General features: G+C 40.7%; 1 protein-coding gene across 1 annotated transcript in view; it reads left to right on the plus strand.

Moving 5' to 3' along the window:
• The window catches only part of LOC137153043 (P2R1A-PPP2R2A-interacting phosphatase regulator 1-like), a 37,027-nt gene that overhangs the window by 12,748 nt on the left and 5,141 nt on the right, over positions 1–19,138 (plus strand). The window contains 7 exon segments of the mRNA XM_067548031.1: positions 5,811–5,867; positions 9,229–9,272; positions 9,353–9,407; positions 9,946–10,038; positions 10,717–10,805; positions 12,506–12,570; positions 14,010–14,106. Of these exon segments, the coding sequence (XP_067404132.1) occupies positions 5,811–5,867; positions 9,229–9,272; positions 9,353–9,407; positions 9,946–10,038; positions 10,717–10,805; positions 12,506–12,570; positions 14,010–14,106 (500 nt within the window).

Raw genomic sequence — 19,138 nt, forward strand, 5'->3', positions numbered from 1 at the left:
TGCTACACTGTGTAACAGGTTATTTGATAGTAATCAAGATAATACAGCTGGTTGTCAAAAAAAAAAAAAAAAAACCCAACATAACAGGGACAAACAGAACTCACTTCTAGCTTCTTACAATAATCTTAAATAAATGAAATATATATATAATAAAACATTTATAACAGTTTGTGTCTGTATACACACACACTATAACTTACTACTTAGTGTGCTTAACTAAATAAAGAAATCTGTGTCTCTTCGTATGCACAGGCTATTATCTTATGGATGGTCATTGTTTATTATTTTAGTTCAAGGTTCCCTTTTCCCCAAATCTCTCACTGGATGCTGTGTAAACACCCAAGTCAGTCTTTGAGCCTCAAGTGCCATGACTTGCTGAAGGGATGGCCTGGACTCCCTGTAGGGGTGGGCATTAGACCAGACCTATGCAATCTGAAGGCCCTTAGGTACTCCTATTCTGGATCTCTGGAATCACATGAATCAATGATAGGACATGACCGAAACTGATGATCAGGAACAGACAGGAATTGATGCTCAAGAATGAACTGACATGACCAGCCAGCTTTAAACTAAAGGAACCCTCTTCTGCATGTTTGTCCTGTTCAATCTCTGTCTCTCCACTTATTTTGTTTCTCTCTCTCCTGATTTCCCTCTGTTCCCTGGTCTGCCCTCCCTATTTTTTTCAGGTCAGTCATAGCCTGTCTTTCTCTCTCTCTTAAGGTCCATGCTGCCTCCCCTCTGTGTCTCAGCTGTCTCCCTCTTCTCCAACTGTAATTTCCCCTCCCACTGAGGGGAAAGACAGAGTGAGGAGCTACCTCCTCTCCATAGAAAAGTGACAGTGCATTCATACTGAACACACCCTAAATCATATATCCCCATTCAGAGTTGAGCCCCTTTACCATATTTACATTAGTATTCTCCATCTGTTAGGCTCTCTGTGGCCATGAAGTTAACTGTCTTTCTTGGCATTGTGTGTTACCAAAGCTTAGGGTGATAGTGGTAATTGTGCCACTGTATATCAGTACATGTGGGAACTGTTTTTATTTGTGCTCAATTCTGTTTAGTTTAGAATCAAATGATTTCCATACTTGTGGCTGGCCTTCACACCAGTATGCCTGTGTACAGTTTCACTGAACACTGTTGCAGTTAATGTGCTAACATAACAGAGTCGTGTATTAGAGTAACAATAAAGCCACGTAGGTAGGTGGTATTTGGGTCTCTTGTTTCCATGCTCTGTGTGATAGCGAGCAGTGCTGTTGTTTGTACATTGTTCCCCAATGTTTGTGCACAGAGCTCCCTCTTAGTTGGAGGCACAACCAACTTTTTGTTACTCTACATAGCTGTTTCTCCCACCTTCTCCAATCAGCTTTCACATTCCATCTGCACAGAACATTCGGATCCCAATATCCCATCTGATTCTCACAAGCTCTAGTGATGACTGAACCTGGTGATCCTCTGATCAAAAAGAGCTCTCAATCACGCTTGTAGCTGCTTCCATTGCTTCTTACTAACTCAACAGGTATTTTAGGTTTTAGAGTGACATTCCTGGAATCTTACTGAAATTATTACATAGCAGCTGCACATCTGCCACAGAGGTTACCTAGGGAGTGGAACAAGTGTGATTTCTCTGTGCTGTATGAAGCAGATTGAGTATGTGTCATGGGGGAGGGAGGGAATGTGTTCCTCATATGTATTGGCACTCCGCTTTATGTGAGCCCACTGCATGGGGTGGCATGGAGGAAGTGGCAGAGAGAAGGTGGAACGGGATCTGCTATTGCTCAGTTCCTTTGCTCTGCAGGAATAGGCTTTGGGCTGGAACAGGGTTTTCTTTGCAGTTTGGAGGGCAGATTCTTATTTGTTGCACAAGCAGTTCAGGAGCTCTGTGTCTTTGTAAGGATGTGTTTGGCTGGCTCTAAAATAACTAATAAGAACTGATACAACTTTTTGATTGTGTTATCCTGGCTAAACTGTACAGCCAGCCTGGACAGTAACAGTGTTACATGATTGGTAGGTGGCAAATAATGGTTAGCTTACTCTGGGAGAGAGTTTAATTTTACATCGAGCAGAGGGCACATTCTCTGTTAATAACTTCCCCAATTTCTGTTTGCCTTGGTTTTCAGGCTGTGCCAAATGTTGTTTTGAGTGCCTTATAAGTACCAGAAAAACAAAATAGCAGCACCCTCTCTTCCTTGCTCACCCAAAGGATTATAATGGGAAATTGGCTCCTTCACCTTTGAAGCCCTCACTTTGGTGTTCTTCGTGACTCAGTGGTCTGTTCCTTGGCCTAAAATATGATTGAGAATGGTTCAGAACTGAGTGGACAGTTGAAATTGGAGACTGTTCCCTGTGAGCTTTATGATCAGCTAATATGAAAACGAAAATTAGATCCTAGGCAGTAATTTGTGAAGTCAGTTGCACTGAGCAAGTGGTTTTAAGTTCTAGGTGAGTAGCAGGATTTTGAGTCTTTCGCCAGCCAGGACCAGGAGCTTTAGAGTTGCAAGTGGTACCCCGGTGACCATTAATGCTTTCGTGGATTCTTAATCCCAAAAGCGACTGATACAGTCATCTAGTCTGAATTTCTGCATGACGCAAGCCATAGAATTTCTGTGTTAAACCTCGTAACTTCTGGTTGAACTAGACTAGAGCGTATATTTTAGAAAGACATAAATCTTAATGTAAAGACTTCAAGTGATGGGTAAAACACCACATCCCAATATTGTTTCAGTGGTTAGTTATCCTTTCTTGTGGGGGGAGCAAGGAAATACACCTTCTTATTTCTAGCTTGAATTTGTCTTGCTTCAACTTCCAGCCATTGGATCTTGTTGTCCTTCTGCTAAGTAAGATTTCTGATAGTGGAAGGCTCTAATCTTTCTGTAATTTTTTACAGACTGTCATCTTTTGACTTTCTCTTTGATAGGTAAGTAGATTGAGCTTCTTAAGTCTCTCTCTAAGGCAAGGCAGATTTTCCATACCTCAAACCATTCTTGTAGCTCTCTTCTGAACTTTTCCCAATATGTTCACATCCCTTTTAAAATGTGGACACCTACACTGAAACCAGTAGTTCAGTAATGATCTCACTGAGGCCATTTATTGTGGTAATACTATCTCCGTACATCTTATTGATATTCTCATACATCCATTTATACATCCAAGGATCATCTGAGCCCTCTTAGCCAGAACATCACACTGGGAGTTAATGTTCAGCCAGTTATTTATCTATCATGAACATTAAGTCCTTTTCACAGTGACTTATTCCAAGGATATAGTCTCCCATCCTGTAACTGTCACCTACATTCTCAAATGTATGGCCTTGCATTTAGCAGTATTAAAAATGCTTATTTGATTGTGCTCAGTTTACTAAGATCTCTGACTTGTCCTTATTTTCCATTTCATCAATCTGTCATTGCAAACTTTACCAGCAATGATTTTACATTTTCTTCCAGATAAATGTAAAAGAAAAGAAATAAAATTGGGCCAGTGCAGGACCCTACCAGAAACATCATTATTTGATTTCCCATTAACAGTTACATTTTGAGAGCTATCATTTAGCCAGTTCTTAATTCATTTAATGTGCAACATTTTTTTTGTATACTGCTAAATTTTTAATCAGAATCTCATGTGCTATTTCAAACACCTTTATAGAACTCAAGTTACTTGCTTTCTGGTTGCAAAACAATAGTTTGTGTGGTGAGATCTTTTTCAATAAAAGTGTTGATTGGCATTAATTACTCTACCTTCCTTTATTTCTTTGTTGATTCATAAAATCATAGAAGATTAGGGTTAAAGGGACCTTAGGAGGTCATCTAGTCCAACCCCCTGCTCAAAGCAGAACCATCCCCAACTAAATCATCCCCGCCAGGGATTTGTGAAGCTGGGCCTTAAAAATCTCTAAGGATGATGGAGATTCCACCACCTCCCTAGGTAACCAATTCCAGTGTTTCACCATCCCCCTAGTGAAAATTTTTTCCTAATATCCAGCATCGATTGAGTCCTGCTTCCAGGACTAGTTGTGAGCAGGCTGCTTTGTTGATCTTGTGTTCAGCTTATTGTCCTGAGATATCATCCTGGAAGTGAGTGTGTGTGTGAACTTCTCTGTTAAATATGCTGATCCCTCGAGCAAGAAGTGATTGGTGCTTTGATTGAGTGGAGGCAGTCCAAGTTTATAAAGCAATCTGTATAAGTTCTGTTCTCTGTGTGACTCTTCTAACTCTTAAGAAAGACAGGAGGACCTCCAAAGAAGAGCTCTGTGTGGCTCAGAAGCTTGTCTCTCTCTAACAGAACTGTCTAATGAAAGATATTACCTCACCCACCTTGTCTCTCTAGGAGAATCAATTTGCATTCTGCATGGCACTAATTGAAGTATAATGCAGCAGGCTGGTGAATGAATGCTAATCCTCATTCTGTAACTTGGGAATTGTGGGAATGTAAGGCATGTTTTGTGTGAAATAGAGGAAGCCCTATCTGCAGGGTGGAGTTTAAGGACTAGAAAGTGCATGGAATTACATAGCATACATTACAATTACTTTTTCATCTGTCGGATTCCATGCAGTATGAAAAAATGCCGAACAGTTAAAGAATGAAGCCATCACCCGTACTGAGCACTCATCCTCATTACAAAGCCACAACACAACTTGACAAAATTGATCTTTCTTCAAGAAAAATAGGTCATTAGCAGAACTATGTGATTCACGCTTAGGACTGTCATGAGCACCATAAGTCACTCAAATGTGTAACAGTAAGGAAACAAGTAATTAAATAATTTATTCAAAGTAAATTTGCTACATTTAATTGTATCATATAGTGATGGATTAAGTAATCCTAATAAAAAGATTTAATAAGTAAGTCCTTGTCCTGCAACTTGAGAATGGTATATGCTGAGAATCATCATGAAAATTTTGTTTTCTTTGATGAATTACAGTAAATTGCTGGCTTGATACCTAAGAGTTAATAAATTATCATTTTTGTCAAACTAGCAGGCAAGTCAAGTATAAAACTAAAGAATCTAGTTAGAGTCCTTGGAGTGTGGTTTATGTCTGTGCCAGATTGGCTTTGTACTTGATCCTTCAGATTTTTCCTTAATAGATAGCATTTTATAGGTTTTGTTTTTGATTTGTCACATGCAGCAGCAAAGAAGAAAATGGTAACAGGATGTTCAAAGGCACTCCTACTCAGTGAGGACTGTTCCTTGTCAAATTTCAACTTTCTGTCATTTTAAACTGCAGAGCTGTTGAGGGGAGAAGAATTTGAAAAATGTTTTCACTCTCTTAGCACTTTAATGGCTGAATCTCTCTTGTTCTGTCATGAGAAGGGGGGAAAAAATTCATCTATAGGCAGAGACCAGCCCTGGAAAGCTCTTGCACAATAGATTTTTATATTTAGCATTATGATCAACTTACAACACCTTTAAGATGGAAGTGCTTATGCCATCTTATCTATTGTGCTGTTGCAACCACAATGGGTGACCAGTATTGCCAGTATAGTTCACGGAAGATGAGGGTTTTTAGTAGTCTGAAGTTGGATGGAGGTTGGCACGCAGTAATTAGGAGTAATTTCTGAGCATATGGAACAATTTAATAATTAAATTATCTAGTGTTCTCTCACTTATAAAGCTAATATATATTTATAATTGTATGCAAAATGTAGTGCATTTAACATTATGCAAAATGTTAGGTGCTGTTTTGTTGATATTGAAGTGGCTATTTGTTATCTTTCTGAGAATGAAATAACGTATTAGAACAAAGGTAGTGTCTAACCTTCCTGATTTTTGCAGTTTTTAAGAATGTTTCAGTTGTATGGTATTTGCTTTGCAGTTGGTGCCATCCTCTCCTGTTCGTATTCCTACCAGCCGCCTTCATCAAATCAAACAGGTAAAAGAAGATTCTAGTTCTGTTTTGTAAATAAGATGTAGAAAACTTGCTTTATTTATTTACACAAGCTGTTGTATCCTATTAATGATCCTTGATGACTTCACTTGAAAGTAATAGCTGGTTTGTAAAGAGTCTTCAACAAAAATCTGTCACTTGAAAGTAGATTTAATAGTAAAAGGTTGAATCAGTTTCTGAAGATACAAAAGTGTACAGAAAATACAGAATAAGTGTCCTATTGTATTATACTGAAACAAAGATTTTGTCCCATTTATAAAAGTAGGTAGCCATCAGACATCTTTCTCCCCACGTACAAAGCTGGTGGTCCCTATCTCTTGCAGCCCCATTTGCAGTTTAGAACTTGGGGTCAGTGACATATTTCTGGGCTCAGATATACTGCCTGCCTTTCTCTCAATTGAATTGGTCATAAAATGATATTCAAAGGAGTCTGGGGTGTTCAAGTCTCAGTCTCATTATCTGGCACACTTAAAAGTTTGTAGCATCTAAAAGTCTTGTGCAGTGCAGCACACAATATTTAATCAGTCAGAGAAACTGACAGGAGATAAACCAGTGTTCAGCACAGAAGCAGTTGAGTCCAGCATCCATCAAGGCAAGAAGAGGGATGTTGCTGGTTCCTGCATGTTAAGCTGGAGACTCTCAAAGATGACAAGCTAATGTGAAGTTGAGAGATAACAGGACAGTGGTATGTGGTCCACCTGGCCATGTGTCCCACTGCCTTCACAGTTTCTGTTCCACCTAATCTTCCTTCTTGTACAACATTGGTGGTGCTGAGCTGTTCACTCTTGTTTTTTTTAAAAAAATGGTTAGCATATCTTCCCCAAATCTGTTAATGCAGGAAGTATATTAAAACTGTGAAGCAAGAATGTACTTCTGTTTTGAATACAAACCTGTTTCAAAGTACAGTTAGATTTAATACAAATACAATTATCTTGGTTTTCTTTTGGAAGAAGAGGAAGAATCATAAAATGTAAATTTCCAGAAGGAAAGGTCAATGGTATAAACTCTGTAAAAGGGATTTAAGCTGTTAAAATAAATGTTTAGTTAAAGCTGTGCGGTATGATAGACTGCCTTTTTAAGTGTAAGGCGTTCATAAAATGACTTTGGAAAACACATGATTTCCAAATGCTTGTAAATCTTCAAGTGCATATGACTTTTATTTTTCTCATTTTGTAAAAGCAATTTAACTCTCCAGGCATTATATTTCCAGGGTACTATTGCATGTTGCAAGCGATTGAAGGTACTTGGTCTCCAGCTTCCTGCCTCCTCAAACACTGAAGGCACATAGTAATCTTGAAGAAATGCACTGCCTATTTTGTTTTTATTGTGTAATTTATTCATTTACTAGCTTTAACAAGGACATTGACTGCTAATGATTTCATCAGAGAGTTCCTTTTATTCTTAAAATAGGAAAGGACTAATGTTAAGATATAGACATAGATGGGATGGGAGAGCGGGGCAGGGGCGGCACAATAGATATTACTTCATATTTGGCACTGTCTTTCTATTAATGCTTGAAGCAATAAAGCGTAGAATATAAAAAGAATAGTTAATGGGTTTTGTGCTTTAAGATAGAATAGTAGAGTATATAGCTTGGGAAAAGGGCTGGAAGGACCTGATAAGGGCTGTCTGGGCGCTAGCACAGCACAGCACAAATAGAGGGCAAACATAAAAACAAAAGTTGACCAAAGCTGACTACACCTGGCTAAGTAACACTTGAAAGTGCCTACAAGCCAGGATGACTCAGCAGAAATGCTCACTGATTGGTTAAACTGACCGCAAAAGTGACATTGTTCACTGGTTGGTTACATACTGATCAAGCTGATCAATTTGGTGATCAGCCTGTGGGTACTTAAACCCAGAAAGTCAGTTGCACTTTGGACTGCAGCCCGCTGGGATCCTCGATAGCTGGACTGAGCCCTTCTATGAACCAGCAGCATCCAAGGGATGGCTAACACTTATCAGAGTTGACTCGGCCCAAGGGGCTTAAGGAGAGAAGTGTTTTTGGTAATGTATGAAAGTACACTTGCTTTAAGATAACAAACGAACATCTGTCTGTTTATCTGTCTGTGAAGAGTAACTAGGATTTTACAAACGATCATCTGTCTGTAAGCACGAGGTAGTAAGTAATAGAATTGTGTACTATAAGAGAGAGTTTGCAAGCGACCAACTGTCCGTATAAGGTAACAAGGAGTTCACAAATGACCATCTGTCTGTAAACATAGTTTACAAGCGACCGTCTGTCTGTAAGCATAAGGAAATAAGTAATAGAATTGTGCACCATAAAAAAAGAATACATGCATGGTAGAGTATTAGGCCTTTGTATCTTTTTCTGATTTTGTGTTGGTATTAGTTATGTCTATGTACTTTGTTCTTTACTAATGAATAAATAAATGAGCAATATTTCTTCGGTTGAGACCTTGTTCGCATTCTTGTTCGGTCACCCCTGCCCCTCGGTTGAGGCAACTCCTCTGCTCCCGGAGACCCACACTCCTAAAGCTAAGGCCTTTCAGGCTGCTGAGAGTCCACGTAAAGTAGTATAGTAATTGTTTGCTAACTTTCAGATTTCTGGGAATGTGAGGACTACATTGTTGCATAGCCATAGTAATTATTCAATACAAAATCTCCATTCAAAATTGTGAATCACTGAAGGTTAAAGTTAAATCAGGAAATGTCAGAGTTAAAGCTTGCACCCCTTGTAAACATGTATTATAATAGGAGGAGATTGACAAAGGCATATAGCTTCCATTTGTGCCTTTTAAAAAAATGTCTTCATAGTCTTCAATTACATAGACTTCTGCATCATTCAGTGTCTAGGATGATAGCGTGCAGTGGATGAATCATCTAACCTATGTTTTATTCCTCCTCTGTTCAATAAGTGGATCCCTACCATGTTTCACTGTACACTGTCCAACCTATGCATTGAATGAGTTCTGAGGAATGGTATATGCGTGTGTATTTAAAAAACAGTATTGTAATTCATACATATATGGACTGAGTTAAGTTTGTGCGTGCAATTTTAAATGTGGTATTTCTTTTTCCTTTTAAAAAAAAAGCTTTGTTTTGCTATCTTAATACAATTTAACCAGGTTTTTGTAGATTTTTCTTAGTTTTTTAGAAGAAACAATAAAAAATTCCATAATGTGGGACAATTTACTAAGAATCAATAAAATGCTCTGTTCTGCACAAGTTGTACACTCAGTGGGGACATAAACCGTGTATGGAATGAGATGAGATTCCCATCCAGATTGTGACCTGAAAAGGAAGAGTTTGTATGACTCATTTTAGCAAAAGAGAGCTCTATAAACCAACTCTTAACTGTTTCTCTATTATTAATATTTTTCAGGAAGAAGGAATGGATTTGATGAACAGAGAAACAGTACATGAACGGTGAGTGTTAATATGCAAAAGAGAATAACTAAACTTTGTATCTCTGGGTCAGTGACAATGGATTTTTTTCTTCTTTATAGGGAAGTGCAAACAGCAATGCAGATCAGCCAGTCATGGGAGGAAAGCTTGAGCCTGGTAATGTGTTTATGCTTTATATTTGAGTTTCTATCTTCAATGTTCTAACATCTCATATTGCTGCATTTTTTTGTCCATAATATGTTACATTTCTTTTAGAGGAAAATCAAACAGATTAGGCTTGCTATTTAACATCACAATGTTTAAGTCTAGTAACTTATTTTTTATTGCTGCCTGTAACAAGTTTTGTACTAATAAGATATGAAATCACCAGTAGCTCAATGACACATGGTTGTCACTACAGCTATTGAGATGTAGTTTGCCTGATGTGTCAAAAGGTAGTTCTATTCATGTCTATATTCTTTCTATTTAATAGATAAAATTTAACATCTTTAGTTTCATCAGAAGTATGAAATTTGTCCTCTACATACTCATAGTAACAAATTCTTACATGTAGCCATTTGTCAGTGTGACTTCCATTATGTGGTTCCATTCCACAACAAAGTAATTCTTTGTATAATATTTAATGTATAGTCTGGCCCATGACATATTGCATTAAAGCAATTGGCTGTAATTACATGATATGTTATACTTATAGAGTGACAATGATTTTGAGAAATCATCCTCTCCCAAGCAAATAGACTTTGTCCCAGTTTCTCCAGCTCCTTCACCCACCAGAGGAATAGGGAAGGTAAGAAAAATGAAGTGGTAGAGGTCTTCCTTCATGAGTACTGATAGTTAGATTTTTGTTTAGCACTAACATTAACAAGGGATGAAACTTCCCAACCCCTGACCTCTGCATGGCCATTCACTGCAGACAGGGAACTAAAATATTAAAAAGACCAGGTAGCAGCTGTACCACCCATGAATTTATCTACAGAATATCTCATAAATGTTAATACCAAGCAGATATATTTATTGATAAATTGTTGGTACATTGGTGATAAATAAAAGCCATATTCTTGGTCTGCCTTTCTTTGGGGGAGGTGGGATTTTTTTATGAGCTAATCAGCTCGTTTGCTCAAAGATAAAGAGATACTTACATACTCTGATGAATATAATACTATCAGTTTGCATGCACTTTGATTGTACACGATAAATCAGTCTAAATGGTCCTAGAACTTTCTTCAAGACTTAACCAAAAGTGATACTTTCCCAGCCAAATAGACCAGGTAGTCATTTTAGATGAATGATGAGGTGCATGGGCTAATATAGCATTAGCCTGTATTAAGGCCCTAGTTATGTTCCTCAAGTCTCTTTAGTCCTCTGTATGTCAGGAATTTTGATTAGTTTGATTGTTGCAATAGGAATGGAGCATGATTGTTTGTTTGTTTGTTTGTTTAAATATTGCAATATATTTTGTTTTCAGCAATGTTTCTCACCGTCTTTGCAAAGTTTGGTGAGTAGCAGTGGATTACCTCCCAGCCCTAGCCCCAGTCCAACAAGACGATTCTTAAAGTACGTACAAGTCTGTCAAACTGACTCTGCATACTGTTAATATGGATTGTTCACCTGAGGCATCTGAAGTATCAGGATTTAACTTATAGATAGTAAATCTGACCCATGTTTTTGGTGATTCAGATCTCCAAATCACATAGTAAATCCATACAATTTAAATTCTAGAGTTTATAAAGTATCAAAATATATATTCGGTACTCCTGACATCAGGAAGCTGGGTTACAATGCAGCCTGTATCAGATTTTTCAATATGCTTTATTTAGCACATAATCACATACAAAGTAGAATGAACTTCTAGGAAAAGATGATAAATTAATTCCCAAGCTTTGAAACTGAGACAATACCAGCCTGTGTAGATTAGTATTAAGTATTAAGAAGAAAGATTTAATTTCTTTTGTTATAATAGCAGTTATAGGACCCAGTTAGATATTATAGTTTCATTGTGTTCGGTATTGCACAGATAACACATCTGTTCTTGGCTGTGGCACCACTGATCAAGTGGACAATCCAGCTGACTGGGAGAGGGGAAAGTGTGAGAGTGGGAAGGATAAGGAAACAGTGAAAAAAGCAACTTTTACACAGTAGGCAAAAGTTACACAGCTTGCCATTTGTGTAGCCATGTTCAGGTGTAGGAGTTTGATGTCACTCAAATGTTACAGTAACTCTAAGTATTGTGATTGTGGCTAATTGGCTTTTTAATCCACTAACTCTCATTAGCATGACTCAAGGGAAGGTGGTGTGTTAGCCTCGAGTGACCCTTAAAAATGTGGCCTGTGAGCTTGCTGAAAACAGAATCACTTTAAGTTGTTCAGCCTATAAGAGACATTTATTATTACTGTCTTTCTTCTGCTTTAATTTAATGTTGCCAGAAATAGGATAACTTTTGTGAGTGGTCAAGCTGCTGGAGGACACTGTTCAGGCTCTGCTGCGGCGAGTGTGGTTCTGAGTGCAGGTGAAAACTGACCTGCCATATCTGTTGCTATAAGTGACTTTGTATTTCTGGCAGAAGTGACGGGTACTGCAGGACCCTTCAACATTTTTAATTTTCTTTAACAGTTGCCAGGGTTGCCATTCTGTCCTGAAATTCCTGAGCCATTCAGAGTCTTCACCAGTCTTTGCAAGACAAAATATTTTGGCCCTCAGTGTTTTGTCAAGCAACATAATGCAAACAGATGGTGAATCTAACTAGTCCCGCTACTAATCTACAGACTCACAAAGGACAGAGAATCCTGTTAGGTTTGTGTTTAGAGGGATGGGTTTACTTAGGGTTTCTCGTGGACCCACCTTCAGTTGGAGTACTCATAAAAAATGTTTTTAGAACCTGACCAGATTTGGGTGCTCACGGATTTAAGTTGGATGCAAGCGCTAAAAGCACATTATAAAGAAACTTAGCTTGCTTGTATAGATTACAGTATTAGAGGAAATGTTGGGAACGCTTTTTGAAGACTTCAATATGTGATCCAGGCTTTCTGTATAGTATTCTTTGGTTAAATTTTTAAGGGTCAGTCATGTCTTGTGTTTGTCTTTTAAAAGAGTTCGTTGTTGGGGCTATCCTGTCTTATTGTCTACTGCCCTTCATGTTGGTATTTGCCTTAAACAGGGAAACTTGCACTGAACATCTTTGGTTCCTCATTTGCAGTTGTTTTCCATGCTATTTATGCCACTGATGATGTACCAATACACTGTCTGCATTCTTTTAGCAGGAGAAGTCAGAGTCCTATCCACTGCATTCGCCCAAGTGTTCTTGGGCCAATGAAAAGAAAAGGTACAGCATGTGTTTCTAACTAGAATTCTAGACATAACTGTTAACTTTACAATAGTTCATATAGCTTTTTTGATAGGTTTTTTTTTTTTTTTTTTTTGGACTAATATTTGCTAGGAAACAATTGAGTTTTAGCAAAAGGTATTAGAAATGCTGTAAAGAAATGGTTCTGAGTTTGGGCTGAGAAAGTACAATAGTTGAGAAATTAAACATAGAATACATCTATAATTAAAATGGTCACTCTGGCCTGATACCCATCCACTGATGTGCGATTACATATTTGGTAAGAAACCAGTGAAACATTTAATCTAAAAATATTAAGGAATTTTTGGTATACTTAAATTCATTTATAGAAAGGTCCCAGCTAATTGAAGCATGGAGATGCTGTGGAGATAAGATCACAAGCATATAGTTTTCTTGGTAGCCACACTGTTTTCTTGGTAACCATAGACAGTGATTGCAAACAGGTATTCAAATCTCTGCATTCTGATTCACTACAGGCCTCAAAAATCAACATCCAGATGTCCAGAAAAAGCATGGCCACTTCGTATTGTAATTTTATTTAGAAATTGTTTAAGTATTGGAAGCTGTGCTTCAATCTGTATACCTACACTTGCATCTCTTAGCCCCCATTTAAACATTTTGGCTCATTGAGTCATGTTTAAAGTACTTATAATTGAGCTATATTGTTCCATAGAAGGAAGGGAATGTGGTGGGTCGGGTTGTGTGTGAAACACGCTTAAGATTCATCTGCCTCTCTGAGAGAATCTGTGATTTGGAAGTTGCTGCTGGGATACCTTCCCTTTTCATTTTTCTCTGCCCCTTTGAACTGCAGATATTTCAAAATGGAGTTCAATGAAAAAATAATTATTGTTATTGAGGGAGTTTTATAAATTACTTGGGGGGGTGTTGAGGAGAGAATCTCAGAACAATAACCTAATGGATAATTGAATGGAGGATGGTTTTTCACTGATTTTCAAAGCACTTGCTAAATCAGTTAATGAAACTAAGCAAGTAAATATTTTAATATTTGCATATATCTGTAGTAGTTACACATTCAAATTAATAATTATTAATGGGGTTGACAGTTTTAATCCTCTGGGCATTTCAAAATATCATTGTCTGTGTCTCTTTGCTAATGTTATCTTTTGAGGTTATATTATGTTTCATTATATTTAGGTTAATAATTTTACCGTGGCATAGTAAAGCATTTTTGAGGTGTATTTGGAAATTGAAATTAATATGTATTTTAGAGAAGGGGGAAGATCTGAATATTAAGAATGTGCATAAATGTGTCATAATCTATTATGTTCATTTATGTCAGATCTAAGATGGAAGTTTATCTAAAGTGGCTGTGCTAATGACTCTTCTAAAACTGAACTGAGTTGTGCTTTAACTGTTTAGCACATAATATGAATCTGATTTGAATGGTTTTGTTAAAGGTGAAATGGATACTGAAGATGAGCCAAAGAGATTTTTTCAAGGAACTACTAGCATGCTTTCTCCTGAAGTTTCACATCTGACGGACCTTGGTGCATGGTAAGCATTACTATGCCTGGTAACTTTCTTCAGAAACTGTGCAAATGTTTTCAGTATTTTTTTCTAGACTTCAAGCATGGGTGAGCACGCTCAAAGTCATACAGTGTAATATATAATAAGCCTTGCATTTTTGCAGCATTTTCCAGGTAAGTATTGCAAACACACTGGATATTTGGTACCAGTGACTATAATTTAAGGACTTCTCACAGAATATAAATTACTTCTGTTCTCCTATTGATATGCTTAGCATTTATGGGGAATTATGCATGTTTTGAGAAGAGACCTTTTGATTGGCTATTTTGGAGCAAATAGCTTCAGGTCTTAAGATCATTTGCATTTTAATTTTGCATATTAATACCAATTTTTTTACACTCTGTTGCTCTTAGTTACATATGGTGAATGCTAGTCTGATCTCTTTGCTAATGAACAGTGATTGTGCTGAGATAGAGAAAATGAATTATGCAGCAAATTATATTGAACATCCGGTTTAAAGTAAAAAGAGTGAGGAGTTTTTTATTTTGAATTTTCTTTTAGAGAAGAAAATAACAGTAATAACCATACATAGTTATAATTTTGCTATGATATATACTGTAAAACATGTAATCAGTAGATAAGTTTTAGCGCACTTTTTTGCCTTATACCTAAAGCCCTACTTGAATAGCGATGTGATTGTCAAACAATTGTGGCTGAGTTGTGGACAAGCCATGGAAAATTGCAGGAAAAAAAAAAATGGATCTTATTATTTGTGGTAATAAAGTTCATTATTATTTTTCCGCGATTTTCTGCTCTTGGCCATCTGCTGCTTCTGCTGTGAGCCCTGGCGCGGCCGGGCCTCCTGCTGTCAAAATTGCAGTAGAAGCTTAATATTACAGAATCTGCAGTATTGCAAGTTAAGTAGGATCTTACTAGTACCACATGTTGTGAGGTATAAGTTGCCATTGCCACTGAGTCTGCTGGCAGTATGTTGTTCTCAGGGCACCCAGTTTGAGAATTCCTGTAATAGAAGATAAAAATGATGATAGAGTTGACTGACTGATTCATTGCAAACTTTATTTCTTTATTTGCATATGTTCCGCTGCCTGACCATTTCTAATCTAGAAGCAATTATTTGAGTCAATTGAATGAGTTAACTACTTGACAAAATATTGTGGTTTGGCTGGGGAGCAAAATTATTGTAGATCTTTTTGTATTTTTATATGAAATATAAAACTGTTTTAAAAGATAACTAATATTTGTTTTTAAAGCCACTTAATAGCTAATCAAAACTGATATTTTAAACATCTGAGAATTAGTAAGAATTAAAATATCTCATTTTGATTAATTAAAATGCAGATAATTGCTTTGAGGAAATAAGACTGCTTTGTATTAACAATATACCTGTTCCTAATATCTTAAAGCAATCAATATTTCAGTTATTTTTCCATAAAGCTTGTTTAATGTCATTTAAAATATATATATTATCTTCTTCGAGTGCTTTCTCATGTCCATTCCATTGTAAGTGCATGCACGCCCTGTGCATGGTTACCAGAAAACCTTTCCCCATAGCAGATCCTGTAGGGCCGGCTTTGGCTCCCCCTGGAGTCCCGCGCGCATGGTGCGGTATATGAGGTGCTGCCAGTCATATGCCCCCTTAGTTCCTTCTTTCCACCACTGACGGTTACTGAAACTGTGTTCTTGCTTGCTTCTGCAAGTGCCTCTTAGCTGTAGCCCAGCTTTTTGGTCCTTCCCCTGATGTCCGGATACAGCCCGACAACCTTTTTGTTCTGCATTTGGCGACTGCCACCCGGCAATACCTCAGAAGCTGCCACCGAAAGTCAGGATGCCGTGAGTTTTCTCAGTGGCGGGGAAGTCAGATGCCTCAAGCTGCCGCCGAAAGGAAGGACGCAGCTCAGGATAAGATGCAGTGAGGGTATGGCCCCCACTGTAAGTTCATTTTATTGGAATGTGGCCCGACATTGGAAGTTAGTTTGACATCCCTGCTATAGCCTTTTGTTTTATAAGTACTTGTTAAGTAGTTGTTTAGGTAGTTACTATTGTAGTAGATAAGGTAGTCCTGTTAGGGACGTCCACCCGATGTCGGGGTATGCCCCGATCTCCAGGCTTTAAGCCTTGTAAATCCTGCAGGAAGGCCTTTCTTAGCGACCCGCAAGAGGACTGTTTAAAGTGCCTTGGGGAATCTCATCAGAAGGACTAGTGTCGCATCTGCAAGGCGTTCAGATCGAGGACTCAAAAGGACCAAGATATCTGTCTGAAGGCCTTGTTAATGGAGGTGGCGTTGGAGACCGGCGTTGGAGCCATCCCGCTCCCTTTCGGTATTTGGTCGGTGCAGAGTGTTTCGCTGGCACCAGCTCCATCACAGCACCGGGCTTCCTCTTCACCACAAAGGAAGAAGCCCAGAAAATGGTGCTCAGCAGACGACCGCTCCCCCACGCAGAAGAAGGCTAAAGACGTGGGACTGAGCTCCGGGGCAGCTCAGAGCCAGTGTGCCAAGCAACCCCTGCTGGAGCAGGTTTCGCCCGGGACAGTGAGCCCCTCCGCAGAGCGCCCCCCGACTCCAGAGTGTGGAAGGGGACTTCTTCACCTTGCGGTGCTGTCGACACCAGAGATGCTTCAGGCGGCGGCCGACCTGTTGGCCCTGCCTGTCCCACGCACCTTGTTGGCCCGGACGGAAAGGGTGAGGGATAGGGCACCCACATCGAGGGGAAAACCTCCAATGGGTCCCCCCCAGTGGCTGCATACCTCACCGGAACCCCGACACACCTCTCTGCAAAATGGGTCACTGCAGAGGAGATTGATCCCACCAAGAGGCCGATGCCCTGGGGCGTTTCCCGGCACCAAGGCGGTCTCCGGGGAGGAGCCCAGACAGCCTGAAGCGTCACTTGGAATCGCTGGCACAGAGAGCAGCGGCATTGACGAGTCGATGCAAGTCCCGCTTGGTATTGAGCAGACACTCTGTCTGGAGCCCGGCACTGTTCTCAGTCACCGGCACCGATGAGTTCACCCGCACATGGGTGGCGCAGAACCCAGTCGCCGGCATCGCAGTACTCATCCAGGGAAGAACCCCACCAACCGCAGACTTCAGTACCGAGAGGCTCCCAGTGGCCCAGACGCTGCTCCCACTCCTCTTCTTACCACAGGCGGCCTTCCTCACCGAGTCGGTCCAGGCAGCAATGCCGCCGCTCACCAGAATCATACTCCTCGTTCCTAAGATATCAGTCAAGGGAGCGTCAGGATAGGAGGCACAGATGCCGCTCCCTCGCCCTTTGGTACTGGGAGACGGAGACAGTCGAGCTCTGGGCGACGCTGGTCACCGGCAGGAGGATCCGGTGATTCCAGGGGGAAAAGGACCCAGTGGCTCCCCCTACCCAGCCTCCCCGACCTGAGGGACAAGGGCAAGGTCTCTGCCCAGCCCCTTCAGGGTGGCCTCAGGGCCAATGGCCATCCCAGTGGCAGTACTGGAACCTCTGGGGGGTACAGATGACCTCAGGACCCTACTCCCTTGTCTCCTCAGGGAAGCAATCGGGGGCCCCAGCACCGCCGGCGGAGGCCCATTGCTCCGAGTCAGGGGAGGGGTCAGAACCTATGGAGGGTACATCTGCAGGGGGCTCCCACACACTGAGCAGAAGTGCTGGTTCCTCCGGCACCAGGTTAGTCATCCTCTTCCCCCCCAGACAGGGCACTAGTGGCAAACCCATTTGCTCCCCGGATGACTTTTGGGTGCACCAGGAGCTCCTAAAAAGGGTGATCTCCAACCTCGGACTAGAGGCACAAGAGCAGCAGGAGCAGATGGATGACCTGTTTAACATAATGGCAGTGGTGGCACTGTCCCAGGTTGCCCTGCTGGTGCATGAAGGGGTCCTAAAATTGGCCAAGGGCGTTTGGCAAACTCCATCCTCTCTGCCCCTGATCTCGAAGAGGGTGGAGAAAAAGTATTATGTTCCTGCGAAAGGGTTCAAATACTTGTTCACCCACCCTGCACCAAACTCCCTAGTGGTGGAGGCAGCAAATGAAAGGGAGAGGCAGGGTCAGCCTGGCTCAACTCCTAAAAAAAGACAGCAAGACTTGTTAGGGAGAAAAATGTATTCTACTGCCAGCCTCCAGTTTTGCATCGCCAACCAACAGGCGTTATTAGGGAGGTATAATTACAACTTGTGGGACTCTCTCAAGCATTTTGGGGAGGCCATACCTCCGGATCAGGCCTAAAACTTCTCCACAGTTTTGGAGGAGGGCGGGACAGTGGCCAGAGCGGCCTTACAGGCTGCCTCAGATGCGGCTGACTCGGCGGCAAGGGCAATGGCCTCTGGGATCTCCATGCACCGTTGCTCGTGACTCCAGTCGTCCGGTCTCTCCCAGGAGGTGCAGCAGTCCATACAGGACCTACCGTTCAACAGGGCTGCCCTCTTCTCGGAGTAGATGGATGCAAAGCTCCATGAACTTAAGGACTCATGGGCAACTCTGCGCTCGTTGGGTCTGTACATGCCGCAAGCTTCCAGGAGGCAGTTTCGGCCCCAGCAGAGCCAGCAGCAGTAGCAGCCCAGATTCCCGGCTCAGCGCTTCGGGACCTACAGGAGGAGAGAGGTCGTCAGTTCATACCTTTACGTCCCACTATACTATTGTGCAACAGGCTAGGGATGCTGCCAAATTCGGTAGGGTGATGTTGCAGTCAGCCAACCTATGAACTCCAAACCCGTCTCCAAGGTACTGCTCGCAAGTCACCTACAATGGAATGGACATGAGCAAGCACTTGAAGAAGAAAAGATGGTTACTTACCTTGTAACTGTTGTTCTTCAAGATGTGTTGCTCATGTCCATTCCATGACCCGCCCCCTGTCCCCGCTGTCGGAGTTGATGGCAAGAAGGAACTGAAGGGGGCGTAGGGCTGGCAGCACCTCATATACCGCACCATGTGCATGGGACTCCAGGGGGCGCCGAAGCCAGCTCTATGGGATCTGCTATGGGGAAAAGTTTTCCAGTAACCGTGCACAGGGCGCGCACGTACCTACAATGGAGTGGACATGAGCAACACATCTCAA

The sequence above is a fragment of the Emydura macquarii genome, unplaced genomic scaffold (assembly GCF_026122565.2).
Source record: "Emydura macquarii macquarii isolate MOO-44397 ecotype Brisbane River unplaced genomic scaffold, CSIRO-AGI_Emac_v2 contig_1253, whole genome shotgun sequence".
In the NCBI taxonomy this organism is placed as follows: Eukaryota; Metazoa; Chordata; order Testudines; family Chelidae; genus Emydura; species Emydura macquarii.